We start from the raw sequence: 25,842 nt of genomic DNA, 5'->3' as shown, positions 1-25,842 counted from the left end.
AATTAGGTTTCTTGGAACCTTTCTTCTGCCTTCTCATAGATTACTGGACAAAGCATTTACTATTTCATGGTGTGTTCTCAAATAATTTATTAAAATCTTGAATTAAGTATTGAGGTATGTAAGAGAACATCTTCCTACGAAATCAGGAAGTTGCTTTGCAAATCTAATAGATGACATTTGATCACGTGTAACTTTTCATAATCCTGTCTCTGTAAGATTATATCCAAATCATTATGCATTTTTGCTACTGCACATTTGCTTAACTAAATAAATATATAGTGTTTCTTGCTAAACATCAGTATTGGATATTACACAATAGTCTTATAGACGTGAAGGGTCCAAAATTATATGGCTCTGACACTTAACACTTTATTCCTTAACAAGAGGAAACACTTTTTGTTATTTGGACAAAGTTTTATTAAATTTGTAAACATCCTTAGGAAAATGCACTTTATTGACAAAGAAACACCTTTTGTTATTTGGACAAAGCTTCATTAAATTTGTAAACATCCTTAGTGAAATGCAGAACTAGTTTTGTAAAATAATGGATAATTTATGCCATCTTTTGGATGGCTTAGAACTGAATTGTCAAACTCTATCAAATTAAGGCCAAAATTATTTGAAGGCAATATATGTATGATTGATCAGTAGATACTGAAACATCTGATTGAAGTTCTTGCTAATTAAAGGAGCTGCCAACTATTACTAAAACTTCATTTATTTTCGAGAAAGATTGTGAATATTGGCTGTTTCAATGATGTCATGTCCCAGGACTTTCTTTGTGGTAGTGTTTTGTTAACCAGAATCTTTTTATTATATGTTATTAGGAGTTAAATTATTACATTGTAGCTCACACAGCACTGCAGGGCTATGGACAGTGCTAAAGAGTTCGTAGGATTAATCAACATATTAAGTCTAAACAATTGTTAGGTCATATTGCTTTCACCTTCTAAAATAGCTGTTTTTAAAAATCTAATTTTAAAATCTATAGATTATAAACAACAAATAATTTATGACAGTATTACAATTGATAAATCATAGGGAGTTTAGTAGTAACAGGTAATATTGTTAACTATAGTGCTAGTGTTAGAATGAAATACAGTATTTTGCAACAAATACTTTCAAAATACAAGTTTTCTTCATACGTTTTAATTTACATTTTCAGTTAATGACCCTCTAAACCAGAGATCCCCAATCCCCCGTCTGTGGACTGACACTGGTCTGCAGCATGCCGGAAACTAAGCTGTGCAAACAAGCGAAGCCACTTCCTGAAGGTAGCATGCAAAACTAGTCTGCGGAAAAATCTCTCTCTATAGAACCAGTCCCTAGTGCCAAAGGTTGGAGGCTGCTGCGCTAAGATTAGAGAATAGCAAACTCCAGCAATAGAATCATATTTGATAGTGCTGTTGCTTCACCTTAACTTTTTAAGAGTGAAGATTTACTAAATAAAAAGTTATTTCTCAAATTATAAATAAAAATCATGTGCTAACAAAGAAATGTCAAGTGTTTTTATTAGTTATACTAAATATTGCAAAAAAAAACCACAGCATTAAATGAACATTAAAACAAAGTAATGGACTAAGAAAAACAGCTGTATATGTGAAGTTTTAAAGGCAATTCAAATGGAACAAGTTAAGAAATGTTTCAGTGTAAGTTTAATATGGAGAGTATATTATCGTAGAGGAAATTAAGTACTGACAAACTATTACTTTGGAAAACTGCACAGCAGTATAAAATACTGATATCCTTTAATTGTATTCTTGTTTGCAAGAATATTTTAAAATATTGTTTAATAACTCAGGAATAATGTTTAATAACTCAGGAATAAAACAAGAAATGGTATTAGAATTTGAAGGCAAAAATGCAAGTAATATTAACAATGAACTGTTCAAAATGCTTAATGTGAAAAAATTAACCAAGCATTCATAGATTAATCCACACTTCTTTAGAAGCCAAGAAATTCAAGATTTCTTGAATACTGCATGAAGCCTTTACAATTACAGCATATTCCTCTCATAAGGGCTGAGGTATACAGTATTTTGCCCATCTGTTTTTGAGGAAAAGGTAGAATGGTTTTTGTATTGGTAAAATATTTGATGAATAACAATATGTGCATAAACAGCTTCCAACACCTGTGGAATGAGTATCCTTGGTTGTTTTAGGCTGATAGTACTTTTTCTGAAGACAGGCATACCTGCCCAAAGATTGCAAATGAAATCTTTGTATGTATCAGGGTTAAGTTTCCTGGCCGGAGACATAATCCAAAATGTTATCAAAACTAATATGATAATGATTTACCTTTCATTCTTTTTAAACTGCTAAAATTAGAATTGTTTTTGCAGCTGAAGGTTCCACTAATTGCAGGAAACTTTTTCTCTTATGTTCTTCAAAGAGAAAGGCAACATTGTGAAAATAATTAACTGATCCCAAGATCCAGGCATTATAGAAAATGGTTATATAAAATATATTCCTTAATGATCTAGCTATATGGCACTAGAGAACAAGGCTTAGCTTTTTTAATATAACTGCTTAATGATAGGACAATTACTTTCCAGATTAAATTTATATGTCAACATAGTCTGAAATCCTTAGTCTTAAATCAAGTATATTTAAATGATTTAATTACATATTACCAATATATAGCTAACTTTCCAATACTCTCTTCTTTAAAACTTGGTTTTTCAAAATTTGTGGCACCAAGCTCAATAAACTAGTTGTATAGGTATTAAAGCTTTTGAATAACATTAACAAAGGCATTTTGTAAGTAGAGAAAAGAATCACCAAAAATTCTTCATTATGGAAGACTATGGAAAATATGGAGTTATGAAATAAACATTTAAAATACACTTTTAATCCAATGAATTAGTTCTCATCTTATAAAGATGGCATATAAAGAGCACTATCCTAACCACAATTGCTAGGACAGAAATTCCAATGGAATTTAGTGTACTGAGAATGAGTCCTAAACACTTTATAAAGTAGCCTTGAAACCACATGTTACATCCAGACTTTTTAACTTTAACACCATAAAACTTAAATGTATTAATCTAAGTATTATGAATCCTGTATAGCTAACTGTTGTGGCCCAGCAGGAGCCGTTGGAGCTGCCACCAGACTGACAGCGAGGCGCCCTATGAATCGGCTCTGGAGGATGTGGAGGACCCTGGACAGGGTTCCAACTCTGAACAGGGTGCAGAGAGACTGGTTGGCCACCAAGTGGCGCCTGAGCCTTGGACCAGTGGGGAGGAGACAAGGGAGAGTGATCCAGAAGCCAGCAGTGAGTTGTTTCTGGATGCACGCCATCGAAGAGCTAATAGGCGTCAGGAACAATTATGCAATTACAGGAGGTAATTGCGCTCAGCTGATGGTCATTAGGCTCCTCTCCAGACTATAAAAAAGACTGCTTGTGACACGCCCTTCTTGCAGAAGTCAACACATTGACTAAAGAGAACGTAACTAACTTGGCAGGTTGGATTGCTGCCAAGGTTTGTCTGAATTGCTGCCAAGGTCCTTTGTTTGCTTGGCTTTCAGCCACAGAGATTCTGGTCTTGTTATTAAAGGACATTCTAATTAAGCTTGTCTCGGCTTTCGTTACTGGACGGAGGAGGGGTCAGAACAGCTAACTACAGCAAACAATACAAATATTTCAAGATTACCTTTTATTAATACCAAACAATGAAAAAGGGAAAAAAGTATATTTATTCAAAATTCTAACCTAGATATTTGGAGCCTGAAATAAAATCGAATTTTGTTCCATTGAACTACTAATAGTAGCAATTTGTGTTGAATTTTGAGAAGGTACTATTAGGAAAAAAAGTTATATCTCAGGATTCATTTGACAGGATTTTGCAGCATTAAATGAGAAGTTTTTATGCTAACTGAATACTTGTGGATTATGCTCCTATTCATTTGCATTTAACATTAAAATCACACTTTGCAATCTTAACAAGAAATGATATTAAACAACACTGTATCAGCTTATATGAACACAGCAATCCATAGAATGAAAAGACTAATCAAAACATATGCTGCTAAATTTCGACTAGCATTCAATGTTACATTCAAATTTGCAAAGAGACAAAATTATACAAAGACTTCTTGTTTGGATGAGCATGTCTCTTGAAGTCAATAAAAAGAAATGGATAAGTTAGTCAGGGAAACTCCAAAAGAAAAAGAAAAAAAAAACCCTACAAATGATAAAAAGTCATACAGAACTCCCCTGACCAGCAAATTCCATTTTTAAGGCAATTTTTGTTGTTTCTAACCAGACCATGTTATAAAAAAATAAATGCCATTTCAAAACATGTACATTATGACAAATTTACCCAGAAATCATATTTAGTAAATTAATAAAGTGTCACAAATTATCATCCGGAGGTTACTTCAGGTGCTTGAGTGTGCAAATAGAATTATTCTTCATCTTTAAAGTACAGGCTTCAAGACTGAGCGCAACGACCTTCCTTCTTTTGTTAGTTCTCTTGTAACACACATACACGGCAGTGGCACAGCTTCTTCCCGTTTCTCTACAGCATTGTAACTGCATTTCTTCAAATGATCAGCCATGCTTACAATTTCTGCAAATTTCCATTCATTTACAGTACAAAATGCTGTGCTGAATCGCCATACCTAAAAAATAAATTTCTTTTAGCATGATGATATATTTATTAGGACTCACTCACATGCAAGTGATGTAGATCCTAGCTATAGATTACTATTATTACTATTATTACTATTATTATTATTATTTTTAAAAAAAGAATGTCCAAACACCTTTTCCTAGGGAGGATAATGTAAAAAAATATGCCACAAATTTTAGTATAAGCATTAAAAAAAAAACCCTGCAAACTAATATGGAAATGTGATGACATACATTTAAACATATTCATTTATAAAATGAAACAGATATATCAGCTGAAAAGGCTTTGAAAAAGTGACCTGATTCCCCAAATTTCCATTTGGTTTTGCCATTTTTAGGACACACATTTTTGGTTGCTTTCTCTTAATTTAGCTATCTGATACTGAAAATCTGGATACAGAAAGCAGCTAGTGAATATTGTAGAGCAGATACCTGTATGCCCATCCCCTAAAAGTTGAACTCTTTCTTGTATTTACTATTATATTAACTATATTTAGTTATACTGTTCTCCAAGTTGTTTCTATCTCACTGCTCCCATACTCTAGACACCTGCCTCCCACATAGCACCCAAGAGAGAAATATTGGAATAACTCAATTTTTATGCAAAAGTCATTCCAATTCAAAACAGAGGTAAGCAAGTTCTCACAATTAAATATACAAACCTTTTCTTTTATTTGCCATGAAAAACTTCCATCTGCATATATCCTCTTTTCCCACAACAGAATGACCATTCCACGTGCCTGAAGTAAGCTTCCGCATACATCCCTCATTAATCTTGACACTTGTGACAGCTGACATAAACTGAAACCATCTAGAAAACCTGCAATGTGTTGTAGGACCTCAAAAGGAAGATTACTCAGATTGTCACTATGCAGCCCTAAGCAGCATCTCTTATCAGGCTCTGACAACACAGTTGATATAGAAGGCTGAACTCCAAAGGACCGAAGATGCCGATCATGAATAATTTTTGCTCCTTGTGTTGAAGGACAAAATCTGCGTTGAGAATATGTACATCCATAATATGCCAAAGGACATCGCTGCTCCATCCAGCCATTTAGGCCAGCGTGAATATCACCGTGTACATTCTTAAAATGTGAAGAAAATTCATTTCGTCTAAACAGTTGTCCACAGACAAATGTAAACATTGAACGCTTTGTTTGGTATCTAGTTACACATTCTAGTACCAGGTCTAGCCCAAGAGTCTGAAAGGGGCTTGGATTTGAGAGCTGTGGATTTGCATGATCACAGGCAGATGCTGAAGCAATTTCCCCTACCATTGTATTTGTGGCCAGAATTGCAGAAGGGAGAGAAAATGTCTGAGTCCCAAAATCAACATGGTATCCATCAATAATACGACAATCTGATATACCTCTGCCACCAGGAGAATCTCCAAGACAAAACAGCAATGCTGCTGTGATTAAGTCTATTCCCTGAAGGTCCATAGGATCCTCTGTTATTTCCAAGTCGGATGTATCTACTGCTTTGTCTTTCTTTGATGCAGATAAGCAGTAATTTGCCAAGTAATTGTAGGTATGTTGAGGAATGAAAGAAAATACATTATTTCTGAGTTTTTCTTGTTCTATTTCTCTCTGTAGTTGTTCATCATTACAGTCATGTGACATATATATGTGGTCAGTGGTGCCATTAGACAAGCTGTGCAGAGGTATTTCATATTTAACTTGTGCTACAGGGACTGAGTTGCAAACATTCGCTGCTTTATCACAGGGCGATGCACTGTGAATACTATTTGCTACATTAAACTGGCTGGAATTACATATATTTAGTTCTTCATTCTGTGGCAGTTTCTCTGTGCTTGAATCATCTAGATGAAAACCATTACATAAAGGGATATTATCAAGGCTCATATTCAGTTTGTAGTGTTTTGTAGTATCATAACAAATGTCACTTGACCCGTTTTGTTCTAATTGTCCATTTTGATTCAAAATATCCAACTTAATACCACCAACTGCTCCCATGCTATTTTCCTCTTCAGAATCATGTTCTACCATGGCTTGCATGCTGCTGTGTTCTTTTACACAGCAATCTGCATTTCTTTTACATGGTAAGATACTGAGTTTTGAACTCAACAAGCTAGTAGCAGTATTTAGAATATCTAGAGCTGTAGCTAAGCTTTTGGTTGTTTCCACAGTGGCTTGATAAAGTGCACCAAATGATTCCTCATCGACAGGCAATAATCCATTTGCAACTGCAGCATCTGGGGCACTTGCAACCGAAGATTGTTCTCTGGGTTTTAATATGGGGTCAGGAGTTTTTGATGTCATAGTTGCAACTTTGAGAGATTCAAGAAGCATCCGTTGATCTTGAAGGGCAAGAGCCATATCCAACTGTTCAATTTCATCAACATCTTTACTTAGATTCTCATAAGATTTTCGATCTGCATAACTGATTGGCCATCTATTCCATTCCATAGTGCAGCATACAACACTTGCAGGACAGGTTTCTAGATGTTCAGCAATTTTATTTCGGGTTACGGTAAATGGGCAGCCAAAGCCACTGTTGAGACAAGGCACTCGTTCAAGTGGACATAAAAGGCGATGCTCTTCAGCTTTACATAAATGAAAAACCGCTCCACAAACCATAGGGCAGCCAATTAAGTCACAGGAAATTCCAGCTTCTGATCTGGTCATACAACGCCGACTAATACAGTTGACACAATGTAAATGCTGAAGATCTTCCATGGTGGCAGGTTCAGTTCTATATGTAGAAAACAAGAAAGCCGGAGAAAGTATCAAACTATCTCTGCAAGGACCTAAAAGAAGAGCTACAGTGTTCAAAATTAGAAGAAAATTTTGAATACATCTTGTTTAAAAAATTAAATGTATACTTTTATTCCCCTCTCCAAAGAAATTTAGGACTATATGCAGAATATTAAAGTATCCAATACAATGAAAACAATATTAAATGAGGTAATAAAAGAGTAAAGCCAAGAAGAGAGGAAAGACAGTATAATTTTGGTGCCAAATGTACTAATCTGGGAAAGTAAGCAAGTTGCAGCTCACAATAGGTGCCAAATGTACTTCGTTGCGCCCGCCACTGGCCAGCTGAGTGACAGCTGGATCTCAGCCTCCAGTAGCTCCGCCAATCAGTGGGCTAGCTAAGGAATAGAACTCACCGTCTCCATTTTCTAGTCTGGTACCTTTAACCACTACCCTCCATTCAATTATTACACCAAACTGGTTCTCTTCAATCACTTACAAAATGTATTACAGCACAGAAATAGAATACAGCCTACAACTTAATTTTAGATACCATCAATTTTTTTCTGAATAGTCTTAAATACAAGTGCATGTTGTTTTATTTATAAGTTTGCATTGCATTATTATATTATTGCATTGTATTATATTAGATTAGTTACATCTAATTACAAAATAATCACCAGCTTGGAGACCAATCTTATCTGAAAATCAAATTAATACATAGTGGAACTTACTTTTCTTCAGATGAGCTCATAGCTTGCATAGAAGAAAGACCAATTCCTACTGGCACTGCAAATATGATATTTTTTTCTGGTGGCACCTGTCACCAAAAGAAATTTTGACCAATCACCAAGTAACTTCAAAGACATACATTTTGCTCGTTCTACATTTACACACAGATTATAGTTGAATTTCAAAGTACATATGCTTTGATCATGTTCATGGTAAATTTGCCTTGATTTGATATTAATCTGGTTCTTGGTAGAAAATTAAGTTTAAATAATATTACTGTGCTGCTAAATTCCCCAAGTTTGGAATCTATCTCGCCTTTGCATCCATTTTGTTAATCTGCATTTTTATATTTCATTTTGTTTGAATTGGATTGTTTGGAATTTTTTTTACTACCACATATATTTTTAACAAAATTTGTAACATGGTTGAAAAGAATGTTGGTCTTACCTGAACGTGTCTTTTAAGAGGAGGGGAGGGAGTGGTCACCTGTGGGTATTCTCAAAGCCTGATTGGTCCAAAAACTGAGAGCCAAGCCTTAAATACTGGTGCCTTCCAATCCTGGCCCAGTTCTCGAAGTCAAACGGTACAACTGAAACAAAAACAAAAACAAAACAAAAAAACCAAAACCCTGGGACCACCCGGGCCCTCCCTTGGCCCCAACGGAGCACAACTCAGGGCGGGTTGTGACCATTCCCTCCCCTCCTCTTAAAAGACACGTTCAGGTAAGACCAACGTTCTTTTTCCAGAGGAGGGGAGGGAGTGGTCACCTGTGGGACATACCCAAGCTATAGTCCCAGGGAGGGAGAACAAGAAACCACTAGGACCCAAGGGGAGCATCAGCCGCCACCCTCTGCAAGACCCTCCGACCAAACGACGCGTCCGCAGACGCGAAGGCATCCAGACGATATTGTCGGATGAAAGGCGTCGGAGAGGCCCAAGTGGCCGCATGACAGATGTCCTCAAATGGGGCCCTCGTGGCCCACGCCGCTGTGGTCGCGGCACTCCTGGTAGAGTGGGCCATGATTCCTGACGGGGCCGGTTGACCCGAAGCCCCGTAAGCTTCCACAATGGCCTGATGCAGCCAATGGCCGATGGTAGCCAAAGACACCCTAGAACCCAGCAACCCGGGCTGGAACGAAACAAACAAGGCCTCTGACCTACGGACCCCCTCGGTCCGCCGGAGGTAGATCCGCAGAGCACGGCGGACATCCAACCGATGCCAGAGCCTCTCCCTATCATTGGACGGACCCGGGCAAAAGTCGGGCAGGACGATCTCCTGAGCCCTATGAAAGGGAGTATTCACCTTCGGGATGAAGGTAGGATCAAGGCGAAGCACCACCCTGTCCTGGTGAAAATGGCAAAGGTCGTCCCTGGAAGACAGGGCGCCCAGTTCTGAAATACGACGGGCGGAGGTAACTGCCACCAGGAAGGCCACCTTCAGAGACAAGAACCGAAGATGAACAGACCGGAGAGGTTCAAACGGGGCCCCTGTCAAGGCCCTGAGTGCCAGGGGAAGATCCCACGTGGGAAACCTGTGGATGGGGGGAGGCCTGAGATTAGCCGCCCCCTTCAGGAAACACTTGATCAGGGGAACATGGGAGAGGGAAAAAGACCCACCCCCCCCAGGATCGAAGAACCGTATTTTGCGAAAGCCCACCTTCAAGGCCCTTATGGAGGAAATCCAAACGTTAGGAATGGTGACCCTATCGGGAGAAATGCCCACAGGAGAGCACCACCGGACAAAGGCTGTCCAGGTGGAATTGTAAATGTGGGTCGTCGATGGACGCCGAGACGCCTCGATGGTACGAATGACCCCAGAGGATAGATTAGCCCCCCTCAGAAGCCGCCGTTCAAGAGCCTGGTGGTCAGATGGAGCCACTGGGGCTCCAGGTGAACCAGAGCCCACTGCAGCAAGACCACCTCCCCCCACGGAATCCTCCACGGAGGGACCACCGACAGCTGGACCATGTCCGCGAACCAGGGCCTCCTGGGCCAATAAGGGGCCACCACAATGACCAGAGCCCTCTCTGCCACCACCTTCCTGACGGTCCCCGGGACAAGGGGAATGGGAGGGAACGCATAAAGAATGTCCGGGGGCCACCGGCTCCTGAGGGCGTCCGTGCCCTCCGCTGACCTGGACTGGAAGTTGGGAGTTTGCGGGCAATGCAAACAGATCCACCAGAGGAGTCCTGAACCTCTGACAGATCCTCCGAAACAGCGATAGGTGGAGCTGCAACTCGCCATTGTCCAGAGTCACCTGACTCAGCCAATCCACCTGGACGTTGGAAAGCCCGGAGATGTGCTCCAACACCAAGGACCCCAGGTGTCTCTCCGCCCAGGCGCCCAGCCGCAGAGCCTCCAGCCAGAGGGCCCGCGAGTGGGTCCCCCCTTGACGATTGATGTGGGCCTTGGTGGCCACATTGTCCGTCAGGAGGAGCACGTGACGCCCCTCCACCAAGGACTGAAAGTGACGCAGACGTGCGGCCAGACGTGCGGCCTTCAGCTCCAGCCAATTTATGTTGTGGCGGAGGTCCGAGGCCGTCCACTTGCCCTGAGCCATCCGAGAACCCACCAGGGCCCGCCACACGAACAGACTCGCGTCTCGGGTGACGGTCACCCTGTCCGGCTCCCAGAAGCAGCAGCCCCACTGAATGGCCGAGGAGAGCCACCACGCCAGAGAGGCCCGGACCCCCGCTGGGAGACGGAGGGTCCGGAGAGAATTGCTCAATCGCCCCTCTGAAAGTGGATGAGCTCCCACTGGAGAGGTCGAAGGTGAAGCCTGGCCCACGGGACAATCCCGATGCAAGAGACCATCTTGCCCAATAACTGTGATAGAGAGAGAATGGAAGCGAACCGCCTTCCGCAAACGCTGTCTTCCAGTTGACGAAGACTGCTCTGACGTTCCTGGGACAGACGCACCACCCCCGACATGGAGTCTATGACCGTCCCCAGGTGGAGAATACGCATGGAGGAGGAAAGATGGCTTTTGGTGAAGTTTACCGAAACGCCCAGGCTCTGAACACTCCGAATGGTGAGCCGAAGGTCCGAGACGGCCTGAGGAAGAGACCCCGCCTGAACCAAGACATTGTCCAAATAACATTGGAGCCACACAGGGATAGAGCGCAGATGAGCTGCCAGGGCCGCTAGAACCTTCGTGAAGGCCCAGGGAGCCGAGGCAATAAACAGTCGACCAGGTCAAGCGACTCAGCCGGGCTTCCAGGAGCCAGCACTGTGCTAAGCAGAGTCGGGGAGAGCCACACGGCGCCCAGACACGCTCTCCTCACCCCCACTCGTCCCCCTCAGCAGTAATAGAAACCTCCGGCGGAGCAGCAGCCTCCCGGAGCGATCAGCTGCTCCGCGGGCAGCTCGCACGCTCCACGTGGCGCTAAAGCCGCTGCAGCTGCCGATCCCTACAAGGGAAGCTGCTCCTCTAGCAGCTGAAGACTGGAGCTGGCACCCCCGCAATCCCAGGGATAGGGCTGAGGCTCCGGGCCCGCAGGGGGGGGGGGGGAGGCCAAATGCCACACAGGGCCCTCCTCAACCGCCTGAGGCAGAGATCTGTCCCTTGGGGCCGCAGCTGCACAATTTAGAATTTAGAAAAACTTTTAAAGTGCCCAATTAAGCCAAATGGAAAGCCAAATCGCAAACAAAGGCCTACCTATGGAATATTCTCAAACAGTACTTGGACCAAGAAAGACTGAGAGAACTGGACCAGGATTGGAAGGCACCAGTATTTAAGGCTTTGCTCTCAGTTTTTGGACCAATCAGGCTTTGCGAATACCCACAGGTGACCACTCCCTCCCCTCCTCTGGAAAACTAATACGATTACAGAAACTTACATTTTCAAGAAAACAAATTAAGCTGACAACTGGTGGTTCATGCTATATACAGCCCCCAGATAATCACATTGAATTTTAATGGAAAAATATGAGGAATGATACGGCATGATTTGGGGTCTTTATTCCAAAGTATGAAGAATATATGCAAGTCTTAAAATACCTGTTTTCTCTCAGAATTGTTCCTCCAAATACTAAAAACTAATGGCATATAACTGTAATATGATGTCCTTATACCAAGATCACAATAAAATACCCATAGTTGGGAAAAAATGGCCTCCAGAATTCTGAAATTCTACAAATACTGAAGATTCAAAGTGGGCAGAATATCCCTTTCACTAAGTCTTATTTCTGTATTATCGTGAGAAGATATCAGTGTTGTATCTTCTGCCAAATCTATACCAATTCAGTCTGGTTAAAGTTTAAGAGCCAAGTAGATGTATAAATAATCATCCCATGGGACTAAAATAATGGAAGTTTGCCCAGAATAATGGCTGGTTAACATTATGTCTCTGAATTGTGAACAATTTAATTTTTTTACAATTTTACAATTGTACGTTCTCCTACATACTGGCTTAATCCATAGTGCTAAACAATAAAGTTATTTGTTTTTTGGCAGGATATATGAACCCACGTATTATGGCTTCACAATATATGAATAAGGCCACTAGTTATAAGGGCAGCCGTACAAATTTTAAAAAAAAATATCTTAAAAACTTATTGATAAATCAGTTTAAACTTTCAGATTGTACAACAGACTCTAGAACATGAACAAAATGTTCAAGTACAAAATGTTTTTATCTTTTTCATTTACTATATAGATGACTATTAACATTCAAAAAGAAGTCTGATGGCACATTTTCAAACTAACATATTTTATTAAAAGGCATATGTTTTTGTGAGCTGAAGCCCATTTGCAACCAAAAAAGGGAAATAAAATATTTCATATAGAAAAAAAATCAATCCATTTTGACATCCATTTTAAACATCATTAAAATCTAACTATTTAATATTAATCAGTATTTTCATTACACCATATAAATAGATTTATGGATATCAGACTGAACAGGCTAAAGTTTAACTTATGACACTTCACCTCAGTGGTGAAATCTAAATTTTTTTCCTACCGGTTCTGTGGGCATGACTTGGTGGTGGTAGTGGGGGGGGGGGGTCATGTGACTGGGTGGGCATGACTATGTAGTAATGGGACTGGGAGGTGGGGGTCAAAAGACAGAAACTCACTTTAACAATGTCCTGCTGGAGCAGGGGGTTGGACTAGATGAGCTCCCGGTCTCTTCCAGCCCTGGATTGTTGTGCTCTTTCAAGATATCTTCTGAAGCTGCGTCTACTGCCAGGTTTGTGGTCCTTCCTCTCTTTCCTTTTCCCCTCCCTCCCTTCCCTTTTCCCTTCCTTCCTTCTTTCCTTCCTTTCTTTTGCACACGCCCCCCATTTTGACCTAGCAGGCCTCAGGGAAGTCTCCTGGGAACAAAAACAGACCCCCCCACCCCCTATTTTTGGCCTAGCAGACCTCAGGGAAGCCTCCTGGGAGCAAAAATGGACTTCCCCCATCCCCCGTTTTTGGCCTAGGAAGGCCTCAGGGAAGCCTCCTAGGAACAAAAACGGACCCTAAATGCTAAAAAAAAGTTTTAAAAATTTCCTACCATCGCACAGCACTGTTGAGCACCAAAACTTTTTAAAAACTTTGTTAAGCATTTTTTTCACTACTGGTTCGGGTGAACAGTAGTATTTTGTACTACCGGTTCAGATGAACCGGCCCAAACCAGTAGTATTTCACCCCTGCTTCACCTACCTTTAACATAGAGAGGTTTATAGTCATACTTAAATATTGTTTGGAATGTCCAATAGACATGAAATAAAAGATTCTGTTAACTTATTTTATCTTTTTTATAAGATTATAAGAAACAAAGATTCACTAATTTGTTTATGTAGGATAACCCAACTTTTTTTGAGTTCTTGCAAATATATTACCAACAATCTTCCCGTTTTTAATACCTTAAACAATATCTTGCCCACATCTCCTATATTGCAACAGCTCTATCTTGAGCAAGACAATTCAAATTTACAGAGTAAGAGTAAGCCATAATTATAAATGATGTTTGGAATGTATGCTTTATGGAAAAAGAAATTTGAACACACTTTGAATACCAACGTCAAACTTAAATTAAATTACCAAGAATTAGACACTACTTTTTGGCATTCTGCATTAAAGTCTTATATAGCAGTATTTATATGTATAGTCCTCAAGTTATGAATGGAATGGAGCCTGCCCATTCCATTTGTAACCTGAGGATTCGTGGGAGTGAATCTCGTACCTTGAATGGGATCACTCCTTCCTTTTGCCCACACATTCACTAATCAAATGCAAGGCTCGTTAAGTGCACGGGATATTTCAGGGTGGAGAAGGTCATGGGGCGGGCCTACTGATAGAACAGACCACCTGCCTAAGACCACCCAAGGCCTCCTTGACCCACTGAAATACCTCATGCTCCCCACAATTGCTTTACCCCCAACCTGCCACACCAGGTCAACTACCTTGTGAAGATGTAGCAAGCAGTCTCCTCTCCAGCCTCTCAGCCTCGTGTGTCCCTCTGCAGTTCCATTCAGGCCTCTGTAGGGCTCACCAGGCAAGGTTGCTGGCTGAAATGGAGCCGGATTTGCAGAGGTTTCATTTCAGCTAGAAGCTCCATTTCAACCTGCAACGGGCTGGGGAAGGCTCGCAGAGGGCTAAACGGAGTGTCGGATCCGCCCCTCAGAAGTTCCATTTCAGTCAGCAATGTGCCAGGCAAGGCATCTGGATGCCGGGGCTTCTAAGGACCAGATTCACCCCTCAAAAGCTCGATTTCAGCCAGCAACATGCAGAACAAATGTTGCAGAGCCTCTGCAGTTTTTCGTAAGGGTGAACAAATGCTGTGGTGGTGCAAAATTCGTAGTTTGGGGCCTTGTTCGCAAACACTAAGGGCACTTATCACGTAAATTTAAATGTTCATGAAGGGAACTCTCATAACCCGGGGATTATCTATATAAATACAATACAATATTCAAAATATTTTTCCACATTTAACTATTCTTTATAGAAACCAAATGTTGCATATATGTATACATACTTGAATCTGTTCTCTGAAAAGTCGTAAGTCATAAAAAATCCTGAAAGAAAGATGTTAGTCAATGAAACATATATTTCTAGAAAACCTCTACACATTATTACAAGCTTTACAGTGCCATAGTTGATGTTGATTCATATTTCACATGTGAATAAAATTTATAAAATTCCATCTTACTGTAAAACAGACAGCCCACAGCCAAAAAAGAAACTATACCAACTGTACTCTTAATCAATAGGAGCAGCTGAAATATTAAACATATGAAACATGAATAAGCATCTATTCATTTAGCTATTACACAGATAATCTAACCTTGAAGACTCATTATGTACCTGGGCCAGCAACACCACCACCCCCATGAGTGTGTTAAGAACCTCTTTCATGGTTATGTTAACATCTATTAATTATCATTTTTTCAGGTGATTGGTTGCTACTCAGAATCATTTCATTGAGATAGGTGGCCATATAAATTTAATGCGTGAATGGATGGATCTACAACAGAAGGCTTTCCAGCCTTTAAACAGATCCAGTAAAGAATAATTGATCTCTAAATAATTAATCCATTTAAATAAATTTAGTCTTAACCTTCATTTGCTTTCTAGTAAATTTAAGGCATTATTTAAAATTTTTCTCACTGGTATGACAGAGAATAGATTTCGGTGTGCGGTGTGACATCTTTTCAGATACTAATCCCTGAAACTTTTGACCTTATTAAACTTTCATATTTTTGCATAGGTGTTTGTATTTTCAAATTCCATGATCATCCTGTTATTTTCAGAATGAGTTCGCTTGTCTGAATCATTTTTAAAATATGATATCAAAAATGAACCTATCAATTGGGGTAAAATTTACTCAATAGAAAATAAGCTAAAAAGATAAAGGCACAAAAAGAAAAGAAACAATCAACTTACCAGATTACAACTTTCTAAGAAACAATACAGCAGTGAAGTTCTTTTGTATAATCTCCATTCTTATTTTATTTAGATGTCGGCACAGCTAAAACACTACAAAGATACAGAATCATATGGATAAGTTCTTTTTAAAAACCCATAAAGCAAAGTCTGGAATATCACTAGGAAAAAAAATTCTTCTTAATTTTTAAAATTATAAAGATGTGAAGTAACTCCTTTTCTCTCTTAATTTATTAAACTACAACCAGATAAACAGCACACATGTATGATTAAAACTGTAATATAAAATAACATTTTAAATAATCCCTCCCCTTGTAATTTAATTCAGTGCTTCTCCCCTACTTTCTTCCTCTCCACATGTTTTTAATTTTCTTGCTGTATTACCTTATTGCCAGAATAGATTTTCAGCTGTTGGGGGGGGGGGGTCCTCCTGCAACAAAAACAAATTAAGTTCAATAAAATGTCACCTCTGTTTTAGTACAGTTTTATTCTTTGGATTGAAATACACTGTGGTGATCCATGGAAAAATTGCACAGTCATCTGAATACTAATTTGAACTTCAAAACAAAATTTAAAAAGAATTTTCTCTTGATAAACTAGAGAAAAGTGAGACAATGAAACATATATGGGCTATATCCAACTCAGATTTGTCTGCCCATGGAACAGAAATCCACCATATAAATAATTGCAAATTTATTCACAGATGAGTCACTCTCTTAACATATATTACTGAGCATACTCAATCTATTTTCTGGAAATAGAACAGATTGGCAATGAGCTGGCAAAATTTGAGCTGGCAATGAGTTTCTCAGCAAGAGAAGGGACTCAGAGACTGACAGAATCTAAGGAATTCCTAAATGCTATGAGGGGTTTTCCAGTTTCAGTGGTTAGTCATTCAGAGACCCTGATCAGTACTATCTGGTGTACTGTTACAATCAGAGAGCTGATAAGAGTACAAATGCTACATATCTTGTAATGAATGAAATCAAGCATATATCAGGGTGCACACTCAAATCTATAGTGTTGAATAGAAGTGGTGGTAAATGGCGTTGTTTTTTTTTTTTAAAAAAAGCTCGCTTCTGCACCATCATTGCAGGGCTTCCGAAGGGGAGGGGGAGTTGTGTGGATCTAATCTGTTCAAGACTAGCCACAAGGAAGTTTCATTTGATTACATTGCTCACATCATCTCTTAGATACAGTTCTTGAGGATATTACTGACTTGGAAGGGGGTGTCATTTGGCCAGAATGTATAAATCAGTTTCAGTTATTTTGACTAGAAGTACACAAGACACTTCTGGGGGTTAAGCCAACTACCTGTATTCTGATCTCTAAAATTCAGCATGGACACCTTGAATGGGTCCATGGAGAGTCAGTAACCTTTTATGAAGAAATTGGGCCCACTGCAATGTAAGAGGTTATAGTCCTCCAGATTTTGAAATTTTGGGCAACAAATGGCAGTTGCAAATATTACAACTATTCCTTTATTGGGGAAAGTGCTGTCCAATTATAAGCATGGAGGGGAGGCACTAACTACATAATTAGACTTTGATTTCAGACCAGCATATAACACAAAACTCTGTTGCCTTGAATGATTACCATGAGAGAAATGTGACTGAATCTTCTGAAACTCTCAGCAAACAGCCTGTAGATCCAATAACCATAAGATATCTACATGTAGGTGGTCTACATTTACATGATGTTTATCTAAAGATTTCAATGTCTATTTCTCCTTTTGAATTGAATCAGGGAAGATTGAACAGGCACTTGAGACTGATGGGTTCATAAGCACCAATAAACTAAAGTCAAATAACAGAAAGGTTCAGTAGAAAGAAACCTGGGAATTTAGCCTGTAGTCAACTGAAGCTACAGTTATCTTATTTCGGCTATCAGATACAAGTCAGTCTGGACCCAAACAGACTAAGTTTGGCAATCTATGCTCTAATAATCTTTTTATTGCACAGAACTATCTATTCCATGTAGGGTGATTGTTGGAGACTAACTAGAAGCTAGAACAGTTACCTATTTGTTATGTGGAACAGTGATATGGGACCATAAAACACTCTTCCTTTAAACACTGCCCTGGTTGTTCTTGAGCCACCATTCAATTTAAGTTGTTTAACATTAGTCTATATAGCCCTAGATAGCTTATGACCAGATATGCTTCAAGTAATGTCATATGACTGATGTATTTATATCAAACTTGAAAATCTTGGTGCATGATCCCATTGGCTATTTCAGCTTATTGTGCAAAGGCCAAACACAGGGTCTTCCCAGTGCTAGTTTCCTTTTCCAATGAACTGAAACAATTATTACCTTAGAAATGTATAGGACAATATCTCTCTGTTGTTATGCGGATGCATGATTTTAAAAATCTTTCTTGTTAATTGTTACTTACTGTTAATAATTGTTGGTGTCGTTGTCTTGATTTATCTAAGTCTAGACTTTCCCCCCTCCTCCCCCACAAGTCTATTTCATGTGCAATTTGCTCTGGTTATTCTGGAAAGAAGGACAATATAAAATTAAATGCTATGTCAGTCCCAAGCTCAGTAATTTTATTTCGCTCCTGACTATCTCTGCCTTTAGGAATTGGAAAAAGCGTATTTTTGTCAAGTCTTTAACTTTAGCATTTTTTTTATTTTCTAATCTTTAACAATATTAAACTTAAGAATATTTGAATAGGAAATGAGATATAAATCAAATAAAGCACTAAATAAACCACTTATTCTAATTATTATTATCAAATTTATCAGCACTTGGTAAACACTTATATTCAAGAACCTGTAACAAATGTCCAGCTATAGAGAACACTTTGTGATAGGGAAAGTTAGAGCAGAAAGTAGATAAAAGAAAAGCAGTTATATCCCCAAAATCAGCCTTCCCTTCTCAAGCATTTTTCTCTAACAAATTTCCAGATGCATTAGTAAACATGCTTATAATGCTACATGAAGATCAGAGGAAGAAGTTACTTTCTTGGCTATTGCAACAGGTGCATATTTGTTTTAAAAAAACCAGACTGGGGAAATAATCAATACGATAAAAATATGCATTTTTCATATATATTCTTAGACAATGGTACTTCACTCCAACTGAAGCTAAACCAAATTCTATTAAAATACTCAGATATAGGGGTATTTGTAGATTTGTAGTAATTCTATAGTTAGATTATGACATTGTAACTAATGTTGATGAGATGTTGCACACTTTCATAGGACACTCGTCAACTGGATGTTCAGTAACAGGCATCAGAACACCAAATACTAGCAAAGAATGCAGAGCTTTGTTAATACTTTACAACCTTTCATGGTTTAACTACTTAATTCTTCATAATCTTAGCATTAATCCCGTTCTTGGAGTCAAAGATACTGTCCTCTGCTATTCCATTGAACTACAAAAGACTACAGTGTCCCATAGGTAGCATTCAATTATCATATAATTGGAATATAGAAGACCTTCTTATTCATAATAGTTACATTCCAGCATACAATCATGGTTAATGAAACCACTTATGAGTCAGCAGGCCTATGAGACTTGGGAGTTAGACCTGGAAAATGACCAAAAAATTACAAAACAAATCATGAAAAATATAAGGAAAAAATTGAAATAAGGATAGGCTATAAAATTATTGAATCAAAATTGGAAGAAGGGGCGAACTCCTCCACTTGTTCCCGCTCTGAACTGTCAGTATTGCTTCCTGATGGAACTTTAGCTGTGGTAGGTGTGACTATATTTAAAAGTAGCAGATAATTATGCTTTGTCAGGTCTTGTTTTCAGAACCTGTCCTTGCAGAGTTGAAAAGCAACTTCTGCCTATTGAGCTTGATGCTGTTGCCTATTAGTGGGTCAAATTAAAACATTTTGTCCTCTACGACACTTCCCAGCTGCAGAATCTTACCTTTTCTCTCAAAGGCAAAGCTTGCATGAACATTTGCCAATCTCTCTGCAAAGGTCTCTGTTATACACTTACTCACTTTCATTATGGAAGAAGTATGTACAGGAAGTGAATGACCATATAAGGTCAAAACAGTGTAGATCACTGGGAAATTGGGAGAACAGAAGCCAAATATGTACCCTTTTGCACATGTACATAATGGTGAGGTTCAGAACTGAGTGCCAAAAACTGCAGACAGGCAAAGCCATTTATCACAGATAATGAGTTCTGGTTTATTTTATCAATGGTAGATATCTGAAATCCCAAACAACAAAGTCATGGATAATGAAGTCCAGGTATAGAATTTTCTCTTAATTGATCATCAAGATGTACTAATATCCCTTCACTTTTGTAAGAGAACACTTGACCAGAGTTCCTGTAATTGAGTCACCTTTTCTTATTTTATTAGTTTCCAATTAAATCTGCATTTTTAAAAAAAATACTAACCAAAAGAACAAAAATGCAAGAAAAAAGTATTGCAAATGAAATAAATCTTTTGCTGCTGTTTTGTAAACACTAGTGTATTAAATTGCAACAATACCATCCTTCAGTTCCTGGAAGTTGTATATGAAATATAGTAAGTGTGCTTTCATCTCAAGTTTCTAAAGCCCATAAATCCAACCTTTCATTTTCAATGTGTTTAATGAGAGAACATTTCCATCTACAGAGATATTGTTGAGAGAGTATTTGACATAAACCTCTGGGATTGGGCAGCCTAGAAATTTAACAAATAAATAAATAAATAAATAAAATAAATGAGCATATTTTAAATAAATCTGCCAAAAGAACAACCTTAGTGAGATTAGCCAAAATAGCTGTCATATCCAAGGAAAGCAGGATGGAAAAGCCCAAAATACTGAAATGTTTAAATCTTTCCAATGTATGTAATTTATTTCATTGGAGGAATTCTACCATATACACTTTACAATTTTGTTTCTGTAATCTGTTGCAATAAACTTTTAAAACTTTAGCAATGCACTTGAGGGACTTATTTTTTGGGAAATACTTTTGGCGCTCTCACTATTTGTGGATAATTATAGACTAAATCACAGTTGGGTTTAAAATTGAAAAATGGTTCAAATGAACCATGAGCCAAACCCATGAGCATGATTTTGAAATATTTCCGTTCACAGGTTGCTAGATAAAGTAAATATTTCTGTGATTTCTTCCAGCCAACAATATCAACTTTTAATAGTTCAACTATACTTTTGCATATAAATTATTATTGATTTGAGACACAAACTATCTCTATCTGTTGGGTAAATCTAGAAAATAAACATGGGAAATTACAGGGAGTAGCATGTGTGCGTAAGGAGCTGGCTTGTTATTCAGCAATGTATATTTAATTACACTGTCACCGCATTCTTGCTTGCAAGAACCAAGTTTCGCTTACTGCAATGAAAAAACCCAATCTTAATAACAGAATAATAGCCTTTGATATACTGTGCCTCATTAATGATCAAATCATGAAAAGCAGCTGCTCATTTCTGATTAGGCAATGTCAGCAAGTTGGTTCAGTTCATTAGATATGTTGAAGTATGTGTGCTTGCCTGTTACCAACCAAGAAACCTAAAAATACACACAGTTCTGTTGAGATGTACACTGCTTTTAGAAGGTTCAGACCACCTGATGTTATTGTACATATTACAATCAGCTGACTACAGTTGCCAAAGCATGTTTGGAAAGTCTGCTAGCACAAGTAAAATTCCAACTTTAACAAACAACCCAATCACCAATGTTTATATGAATAACAAAGATCATATTAATGACTTGAAACAGAAAATACCCCAAATATAATCTACCCCTTTGGTAACCAGTTACTTAGTGCAATAGAGTTAAACCCGATAGTTGAATTTTAATTCTACTTCTGATAATCTTTTATCCATTTTATTATTGTATTTTTATTATTTCATGTTTTATTATTTTATTTTGAATTTTTATCTTCCTGTTAACCAGATAAATTCAGACTTCACATTGCACCACAGTTTGTCCTAACAGCAGTTCAGAACTCACAATGCCACCAACAGGAGCCTCCAAGTGGATAAAAGGAAAAAAAGATATATTGATTTACTTTTTCTTCTACTCATTTCTAAAACTTGATATTTTTTTTAAATTTAAATGCCTAGGGGCATTTGTCTCAATGATAATTTCAACCTAATTGGCATATTGATTATCAAACCGGATTTAAGACAAAAATTGTTTGATGTTTATCCATAATTTGTAGCCCTTTCCCTTCTCTTGTTCCTTCCCAGAAGATACAATATTAGCTATATTTTCTTGGTACATTTGAACCCAGGAACAATGGCTATTAATTTTGAAAAGAATCTGAAGCCAACTTTAATCAAAGGCTTCAGATTCTGGTCTGAATGGAAACCTGCCGACTTCACATGTCACAGTCAGGCATAAAAAACAATGCATAATTTATTAATATAGTCTTCACATGAATGCATTAGCAAAACATTACATCAAAACTATGAATATGATTATATAAGCTATATAAAGTATTATGTGAACAGATTTAGCTAACAAACCTAGGAAATACATAGGAAGTATGGGTATATCTCTTTTGCCAATGATTTGTATTCTATAATAGAGAACTAGAACTGAATAAAATCCAATTAAAAAATTTGTAGAATACTCAATTTAGGCCAGATCTGTGATTTTAGGGATTTCTTTTAAATTAAGCAATATGATCAAGATTTTTATTCTTGATGTTGTATATCATAATGAAACTATATGTTTCAAGGTACCACTAGATCAGATGTGTTTAGCAAATATTAAGCCAATACAGTATAAAGAAAGATATTAAGATATAGAAGAGATTGTCATGTTATCCTAAAAAATAACACAATAACACAATTAGTTACCTTAATAACTAATTTGCCACTTATTCATTAACAGCTGCTATGTTTTCCTCAAAATTTCAACAGAAAAATATCAAAACCAAAATTTGTAAAACTAGAGAAGCAATCTGAAAAAAACTCTAGCACAGGTGACTGAAGCAAACAGCCTACTTTCACTTGTGAGGCACTAGTTCACTTAGGCTCCAAATTTGCATCAGATTCTGTGGGGTAAACATTGTAATTGCTGAGTTCTCTATAGGAGTACAATTCACCAGACAAATGTATGAAATTCTACCAAGTCAAGGATACCTACTGGCAAGTTTCGGCTTTTCACTTCATGATGCACACATTAACACTTTAAATACTTCAGTTTCATTTTCTAAACCCAGTTAGAGATTCTCCTAAAATGACCTATCACATGGGCAATGGTCACTCTGAAGGATTTCAGTATTGCAGGCTGACTCTGTCCACAGGTAGGAAAAGTTCAATCCTGACCTGCTGAAGGTTGACTTAGGCTTCCATACTTCCAAGGTTGGTAAAATGAGGACCCAGATTGTTAGGGAAAATATGCTGACACTATAAAGCATTCAGAGCATGCTGTGAAGTGCTATGGAGCAATATACAAATGCTATTGGTATTGCTACTTTATGACAGCTTTCATGATTAAGAAATATATCTAATATATGAAATGAGATGACAAAGCTATTACACTTTAGTCTAAACTTTGCCAACTACACATTACAAATAGATTTAATTTAGTTTGACAGAATCACAGAGACACTAAAGATATATTTTTATATAAATGATTTATCAAACAGTATCACAAGCCATCAATATTTAAAAACAATTTCAAAATGTTATGTACATTGATCCAAATGACAAATTATCTGGATTACTTCATGAAAAATACATGTAGTCCTCAACTTACAATAATTCAATTTAGTGATCTTTGTTCAAAATCAAAAGAACCCTGAAAAATGTGATTATTATTTTTCACCTTACCCTCATAGTTACGTGATCCCCTATTGCAACCGTCTGACAAGCAAAGTCAATGAGGAAGCCAGATTCACTTAACAACCATGTTACTAACTTAATAACTGCATGAGTCACATAACAACTATGACAAGAAAAGTCATAAAAATGAGCAAAATTCACTTAACAACTGTCTTGCTTAGCAACAGAAATGTTAGGCTCAATTGTGGGCATAAGTTAAGGACTACCTGTAGTCTTTGGTGGATGATGTCTAAAACAAAAAATTACCTACTTTATTTGAAGTCTACTAAATTCATGTCTGTTAAATTGAGGGTCTATTTGTATATTTTACTAGAATTTTCCATAATCTAATAATAAATCATTTTAAAAACCCTACATGTATTTGGGTTCAATATCAAAAAATGACTTTTGTTTTCATTTTCTTCCTTTTTTTCCTGCATATCCTATTCATGGTTTTCTTTTTTGGATCAACCAAATCCATTGGTGGTGACAGGGACTGAACAATGGACTTGTTGCCTAAGCCTGATATCACAGACTGAAAAGAGATTGACTGGCCAAAAATCACCCAGCTGGGTTTCTTGCCTAAGGTAAGACTAGAACTCATAGATTTCTGATCTTGAGCCTTAACTACTAGACCAAACCAGCTCTCATCAAACATCTACATCAATATTATATTTTACTTCCGCCAAGCAATATTTCTGATTTGAAGCTCTTAGGGGAAATGGTATGTAGACACTTTTTTAAAAAAATGCCTAAATAAAGGTGCTGGCTAAACTACTTCTCTGAAAATGAATGTTGAAAATTTAGATAAAGTGCTATAAAATATAAATTCTTTAATATGTGAGTCCCTGAATATCTGAAAAACAAACAATATAGCATAATTATTTAAATATTAGTTACATTTTAGTGACTACAAACAGCTTATTCTGTACTCAAAAGATATAAATGCCATAGCTGAAAACAGAAATAAATCACCTGCCTATTGAGACTGGAAATTATTGAATACTGAATGTTAATTCAGAAAATATAGCTTCATAATAAGAAAATTAAATATTCTCAAATATTAGTGGCTATAAGCTATATTACAACATTTGCACACTGGCAGTTTTCTAAACTAGAATAGACAAGAAAAGCTGCCCAGAAAACCCTGCACATTGTATCCATTTATTGTATCCATTGAGGGGAGGAGACTTACACTTAATTTATGACCAATAGATTCCAGACACATATCTCCAACTCAATAAAAAGAATTATCAATACTCTGTTTATCCATGACTTCCTGTACACAATAATTTACCTGTCAGCATATACAGATGTTCCCTGAATCAGAACCATAATATATTTTAAATAAAACAAAAACACTTAAAAATCTTGTGAAACAGCTCCCAGAAAAGAAATGCAAATTAGGTGTGAAATATATTTCTAAATTAATTACTTCTGATCAACTATGATCTGAAAGTACAACAAACAATTCTATGCTTTATGTCTAGCTACTCACCAAAATGTTTTTACTGTGGTAATGTAGGTAGTCCTTGACTTAAAACAGTTTGTTAGTGACCATTCAAAGTTACAACGGCACTGAAAAATGGGACTTATGACTGTTTTTACAGTTATGACAATTGCAGCATCCCTATGATCATGTGATCAAAATTCAGATGCTTGGCAACTGGATCATATTTGCAACCATTGCTGTCATAAGGACATGGGATAACTCTTTGCAACCTTCTGACAATCAATGAAGAAACTAGATTCTCTTAACAACCAGGTTACTAACTTATAGCTGCAGTGATTCACTTAACAACCAGGTTACTAACTTATAGCTGCAGTGGCAAGAAAGATTGTAAAATGGGGAAAAACTCACTTAACAACTGTCTCACTTGACAGAAATTTTGGGTTCACTTGTGGTCGTAAGTCAAGGACTACCTGTAGCTATTTAACCAGCAGTCAATATATCTCTTCACTGTCCTAGCTAACCTAATAGAAAATATCATATAATAGATTCAAAAGGAAACTCCTAGGTATTATATGAATGGCAATTAATCTGAAAAATTGGGATTAAAAAAATAGTTGTGATTTAAAATATTTTAAATCAGAATTAAGGCAATTGTGCCTAAACCTACATAGA

At 37.7% G+C, this 25,842-nt stretch overlaps 1 protein-coding gene across 2 annotated transcripts; it reads right to left on the bottom strand.

Annotated features, from left to right (window-relative positions):
* Nucleotides 1-1,493: 1,493 nt before the first annotated feature.
* On the bottom strand, nt 1,494-16,384 carry FBXO30 (F-box protein 30). 2 transcript variants are annotated; one of them, XM_014053703.2, is made up of 6 exons: nt 16,339-16,384; nt 15,955-16,047; nt 15,047-15,086; nt 8,088-8,173; nt 5,299-7,351; nt 1,494-4,626 (listed from the first exon to the last, which is right to left on the bottom strand). In XM_014053703.2, the coding sequence occupies exons 4-6, from the start codon at nt 8,114-8,116 to the stop codon at nt 4,423-4,425; spliced, it is 2,286 nt and encodes a 761-aa protein (XP_013909178.2). In that variant the 5' UTR covers nt 8,117-8,173; nt 15,047-15,086; nt 15,955-16,047; nt 16,339-16,384; the 3' UTR covers nt 1,494-4,422. The 2 variants fall into 2 exon arrangements, with proteins under 2 accessions (XP_013909178.2, XP_087574452.1); XM_087718326.1 differs by lacking the exons at nt 15,047-15,086; nt 15,955-16,047; nt 16,339-16,384 and adding an exon at nt 8,533-8,674.
* Between the last annotated feature and the right edge of the window lie 9,458 nt (nt 16,385-25,842).

This window comes from Thamnophis sirtalis, unplaced genomic scaffold (genome assembly GCF_051295495.1).
Source record: "Thamnophis sirtalis isolate CommonGarterSnake01/CBP01778 unplaced genomic scaffold, rThaSir2_p1.2 scaffold_6, whole genome shotgun sequence".
NCBI classification, from domain to species: domain Eukaryota; kingdom Metazoa; phylum Chordata; class Lepidosauria; order Squamata; family Natricidae; genus Thamnophis; species Thamnophis sirtalis.
The sequence above is the reverse complement of the archived record's forward strand: the minus strand, read 5'-3'. Positions and strand labels throughout refer to the sequence as shown.

Bases quoted from the DNA above. Each gene is read 5' to 3' on its own strand.
- FBXO30 (XM_014053703.2), bottom strand. From the start codon at position 8,116: ATGCAAGCTATGAGCTCATCTGAAGAAAA. The intron at 7,352-8,087 runs GTAAGTTCCACT...TTCTACATATAG, and splicing joins ATGAGCTCATCTGAAGAAAA to AACTGAACCTGCCACCATGG. The intron at 4,627-5,298 runs GTTTGTATATTT...TTTATTTTTTAG, and splicing joins CATGGCAAATAAAAGAAAAG to GTATGGCGATTCAGCACAGC.